This window comes from Neltuma alba, unplaced genomic scaffold (assembly GCF_004799145.2).
Source record: "Neltuma alba isolate B1F8T4 unplaced genomic scaffold, ASM479914v2 tig00007044_pilon, whole genome shotgun sequence".
NCBI lineage: Eukaryota > Viridiplantae > Streptophyta > Magnoliopsida > Fabales > Fabaceae > Neltuma > Neltuma alba.
Genome location: NW_021634656.1, coordinates 22,590 through 27,705, shown reverse-complemented (window position 1 = coordinate 27,705; position 5,116 = coordinate 22,590). Strand labels below are relative to the sequence as shown.

Genomic DNA, 5,116 nt, shown 5'->3' with positions numbered 1-5,116 from the left:
TGTTACAAATTCTTACAGCCGCGTTTCTCAGAGCTCAGTACAATCATCATCATGCCTCATCACCCTCCCTAATCATTCCCCCCCTCCATATCTCTCTCCCCCTCCCTTTCTTACTCCTCCTCATATTGTCTAATATTTTATTATTAAAAGTTATATAACTGATATAGATTAAAAACACTCATCAAGTTAATTATCTAATTATATCTATTGTAATCAGTTTTGATAAAATTTTCTTAATATGTCTAATAAATATTTTTTCGGCCTTAAAATTAAAATAAATAATTTTTTGACCTGAAAATTAAAATAAATATAAACCTTATAACTCGTATATTTAACACTGGATGAGTGTCACCCTTCAATAGTACAACTCTGCCTCCATTAATTAACTCCTTAAACTTGCTGAGCCGTCTCCCTCGCCTCCACCACTTCCCACTCTCTCTCTCCTCACTTTCCCTTTGAGCTGCTTTTGATAATTGGCCACTTCCTCAGCCAAACTAGCTAGTTCCATGCCGATGCTTCCTGTTCATGCCTAACACAAATCTCCTTTCTCTCCCGCCCTCATCACTATACTCTCTCTTTATTTCTCTTTTTTAATTCTCGATCGGGCCCATTTTGTGTGAGATGAGTGACCAAGGAGACGCCGCCAAGACGAAGGCGCAACAGTCTCAGACACAACTCCCGCAACAGCAGATTTCATCTTCTCCTCTCGTGGAGGAATCTTCGGATCAGCCGGCCAGGCCAATTCATCATCATCTTCATCATCATCATCATCAGCCCCAGCCTGCGACACGGTCGTTGTTGCTTCTCCTATAATCTCCACTCCTCTCTATGTCTCCCCTGGTGCAACTGTTTCTTCCCCCTTCGACTCTTCCACTAATCCCAAAAGAACCAGATACACCAGTGGCCAATGGAAGCTTCTCCCTTCTCCTTCCTCTCAGCAAATCCCTCTACTCCCTCCTGCAGAATCAAGTCCTTCCCCCTCTCAGCTTCAACCTCAAACCCAACCACGTACGTCTGCTGCTTCCTCATCAGACACTGCCTCGTCCGATCCCACCCAATCTCCTCCTGTGCCGTCTTCTCTTTCTCCGGCCACCGGACCGGAGGGGAGCAAGTCGGAGGGGGAGCTGCAAATTCACCATCAATTCAGGAAAGGGAAGTACGTGAGCCCGGTTTGGAAACCGCACGAGATGTTGTGGCTGGCGAGAGCTTGGAGGGTCCAGTACCAAGGTGGTGGGTCCGAGTTGGGAGGGTCATCTTCCAGCAGAACAGAGCATGTGGAAAGTGGTGTTCAGGCTACAAGAGGCAAAACTAGGGCTGATAAAGATAGGGAAGTGGCAGAGTTTCTGCAGAGGCATGGGGTGAATAGAGATGCCAAAACGGCGGGGACTAAATGGGATAACATGCTTGGAGAATTTAGGAAAGTGTATGAATGGGAGAGAGGTGGTGAGAGACAACATGTTGGGAAAAGCTATTTTAGACTCTCTCCTTATGAGAGGAAGGTCCATAGGCTTCCTGCTTCTTTCGATGAAGAGGTTTTTGAAGAGCTCTCTCAATTCATGGGTTCCAGAATGAGAACTTCTCACGCCAGAGGTGCCGCTGCTTCTTCCTCCATTGTTGCCGGGGATGATTCTAGACATAGAGCTCTGCCGACACCTCCGCCGTTTAAAGAAGATGAACTCCCACTCTCAGGTTCGCCATAAAAAGCATGAAAAGAAGTAGAAATTAATATCTTTTGAAGTATTATTCCTACTGCACTTGTCTAATGTAATTGGGCACTTGATTAATTTCATGCTTCTAATTCAGTCGAACATATACATATCTAGGGTGGAAAGCATATTACTTTGTAATTACTGTTTGGGAATGCTGAAACGAAAATAGTCGCAGGATTTTTAATTAACAAACTATCCTACTGGTGATTGTAACAGCTAGAACGAAGCAGCTGGGGATGACAAGTGGCGGCGAAGCATTATTTCATGGGCCCAGAGGGATGATATTAGGGTTGGAGCCTCCATTGGAAATTGCAGGCCCTTCATTGGCTTCTTCTTCTTCTTCAAAGGAGCTCCGACGAATCGGGAAGATAAGAATGACATGGGAGGAGTCAGTGAGCTTGTGGGCGGAAGAAGGTGAACTTCATAGAGGTCGAGTGAGGCTCCAAAATTCAAGCTTTCTGAAGGCAGATGAGCTATCTTTCTTCGACGATTCAATGGTGCTTTGCACCATGGAGTGTTTCGAAGATGGTCCCTTAAAAGGTTTCTCTGTTGATAGATTCGTTTCCGGACAACAAGTCAAAGTCTTTGGCAGAAGAAAGTATTCTCCCTCAGCCTCTGCTTCTGCTTCTGGTACATTCTCCCAAACAAAACGGGTTTTTCCTCTTTCACATGTTCTAGGAATCCAGCCTTAACTTGTTCTCTTTTAACAGGTTTTCCTGAGAGAGTTCAGCCCCCTTACTCCGAACCCTTGATAAGATGTAAGCTACCTAGTATTAACCAAGTCTCTCTCTCTCTTTTTTTTTTTTCCGAAAAATAAATTAAAAGAAAAACATCTCGGAGCATTAATGTCTGTAGTTTTGTGGTGCAGCAACGCCTCCATGGGAATTTCAGGACCCAACTGAGTACTACATGGGATGCTTACGTGTCTCACCACAATCACTCCCAACGTTGTATGAGCTGTCGTGGCATGTCCAGGAGCCTCCAATGGAAGAACTTCGCTTTCCTTTGAGGAAAGATGTGTACAAGGACTTGCCTCTCGGGAAGGAACTATTCTTCACAGCTTCATCTGAACCGTTGGATTGTAGGGCCATCATGTACGACATCGTAAGTCCAATCATTCGTCCCAACCCTAGTCTCACTCACGCCACTTCATCCACCCGGGAATCTCTCATTTCCCTCTGGGACGATTGCATTAATAGGGTCGTCTCCAAGTTCTGTCCCCTAGAAATGCTTGTCACCAGAAAACCCACTTCTTTAGGTAATTCCACTGAGTTATTATTGCAAGATCAATGGCCTAATGTGACTGGTTTCGTCAGAAATTATTGCTTGTGGAGAGGGGAAGAAACTGACCAAGTTAAAGAAGGTCAACTCGATCCATCATCAACGATAGCTGAGAAACTCTTGTGGACATATCTTGATCTCCCTTACATCCTCGGATATTACGCTGTTGGTCACGTGGTAACATTCTGTGCACTGAGTAGATCACAAGACCGAATCACCCGTACCGATTTGTACACTCTTGACCTATCATCACCCACAGAGAGAATCAAAGCCTTAGTGCCTTGCTACAGAATTGGTTTGTTACTTCCTTTGTTAGCTGAAAGATGCTTCCATATGAACAGTTGTGGGAACTATAAGTTGTTCGCTTACAGTGATTTTGAAAGGGTTGATCTGGGAAATGGGAATTTAATAGAGATGACTCCAATTACATGCACGAGAATATTTCAGAGTAAGAGAAAATGGGTTGCGGTGAAAGAAATTTACGAGATCTTGGACCATCGAATCCCACATGCTGAGTTCATATTCAGGTCGTGCGAGAAAGACCTGAGCTTGGTGTTTAAACCAAGAGGGTGCAAGATGAAGCCTGAGAATTGCGAACAGCTAGTGGAGGCTCTCAAGTACGTGACAAAGGCTTTGGTCGCGTTACACGACTTGTCGTTTATGCATAGAGACTTGGGTTGGGACAAGGTGATGAGGAGGTGTGATAGAGAGAACGAGTGGTTCGTGTGTGGGTTCGACGAGGCGGTGGGAGCACCGCAGCTGTATCCTTACATGGTGGCGGGTGGGGAGGCGGCGCGTGGGAGACATGCGCCGGAGATGGGGAGGGGGTTGCACACAGTGAAGGTGGACGTGTGGGGAGTGGGGTATCTGATAAAGACAAGCGGGCTGTCCGGCGTGCCTAAGATGCTGAGAGAACTTCAGAATCGGTGCATGGAACAAAACGCCGAGCAGAGACCGACGGCGGCGGACTGCTACCACCACCTGTTGCAGTTGCAGTCGTCGCTGTCAGGTGCCGCCGGTGGAGGGTTGATGTGATTGAAAACGATATATTAAATACTTCATTGTTTAACGGATGTCGCGTAAATGGCATATTGGGGTGGGAGATTCGGAATCAAAGTGGAAGTGGGGAGATTAATATTCTTTGCATTTGGTGATTTTGGATTCGGATGATTTTAAAAAGTGAGGGGATCAAAAAGGAGATTGTCGTTGGAGGAAGAAATGGCGGCTACTGTGGATTGTCTGGTGTGACACAGGTTTTCTCTTCCAATCAAATCAAGGAACAGTTTTTTCAGTTTTGCATTGGTACGTCTTGAAAGTGAAGATGATGTTGTGGCATTGTTTTGTTACATGATTGATTCTGTTCTTTCAATTAATTAAGTTGGGTGAATCTTCAATTAAATATCTTCTTTATGCTTCCACACACCCTCGCGCCCTCTTCTTTGCTCCCCCGCCTGTATTCTTTGCTCCTTTTTCTCGCTCGCTCTCTCTCTCTCTCTCTCTATAGCGTTAGTATTCGAACAAAAGGCAAAAAGAAAAAAAAGGGAGAGGAAAGGAAGAGAAATTTTTTTTTTTGGCTAGAAGAAAGAGTTTTTAGTAATGAAGCCTGCATCATCAGGTATGAGTGCGTTGTTACTTGTTTAATACGATTAATCTGAATTATTAATGACTATACAAATAAGTTATCTCATCGTGCACAGAATTAAAAGAGTTGTTTGGCTTACAAATTAGAAAACAGAAAATGTTGAGAAGGTGAGCAGTCTTACTGAAATGATCGTAAGAACTCATACTTTATGATTGGTTGTTAATTACAAGATTAAAATTTAGCAAGCATTTGGCATGCTATTGTACAATCATTACATTTATTAAAGTAAGATAAATATGGTATCAAGTGCAATGGCGTACACTATATATTAGTTAAATACCGCAATACTTGAAATGCAGATCTTCAATACGTTACCCGTGCTTAACACTATAACATTTTATTTTTGATTTTAATTATAAGATAAGGAGTAATTAACTGAGAACATGTTGATTGACTTTAGTCTGGCAAAAAAAAAATATAGTTAGTTAATATTGTATATACAAATTTATTTAAAAAGCCACCTGGGACTTGTGGGTATACACAC

General features: G+C 43.5%; 1 protein-coding gene across 1 annotated transcript; it reads left to right on the top strand.

Moving 5' to 3' along the window:
* Positions 1–634: 634 nt before the first annotated feature.
* Positions 635–4,025, top strand: LOC114751713 (uncharacterized; the record flags this gene model as incomplete). The annotated part of the gene is made up of 4 exons (XM_028940387.1): positions 635–1,689; positions 1,926–2,339; positions 2,420–2,467; positions 2,578–4,025. Coding segments are annotated over 4 exons (2,965 nt in total), but the record flags the coding sequence as incomplete, so codon positions are not given.
* Positions 4,026–5,116: the final 1,091 nt, after the last annotated feature.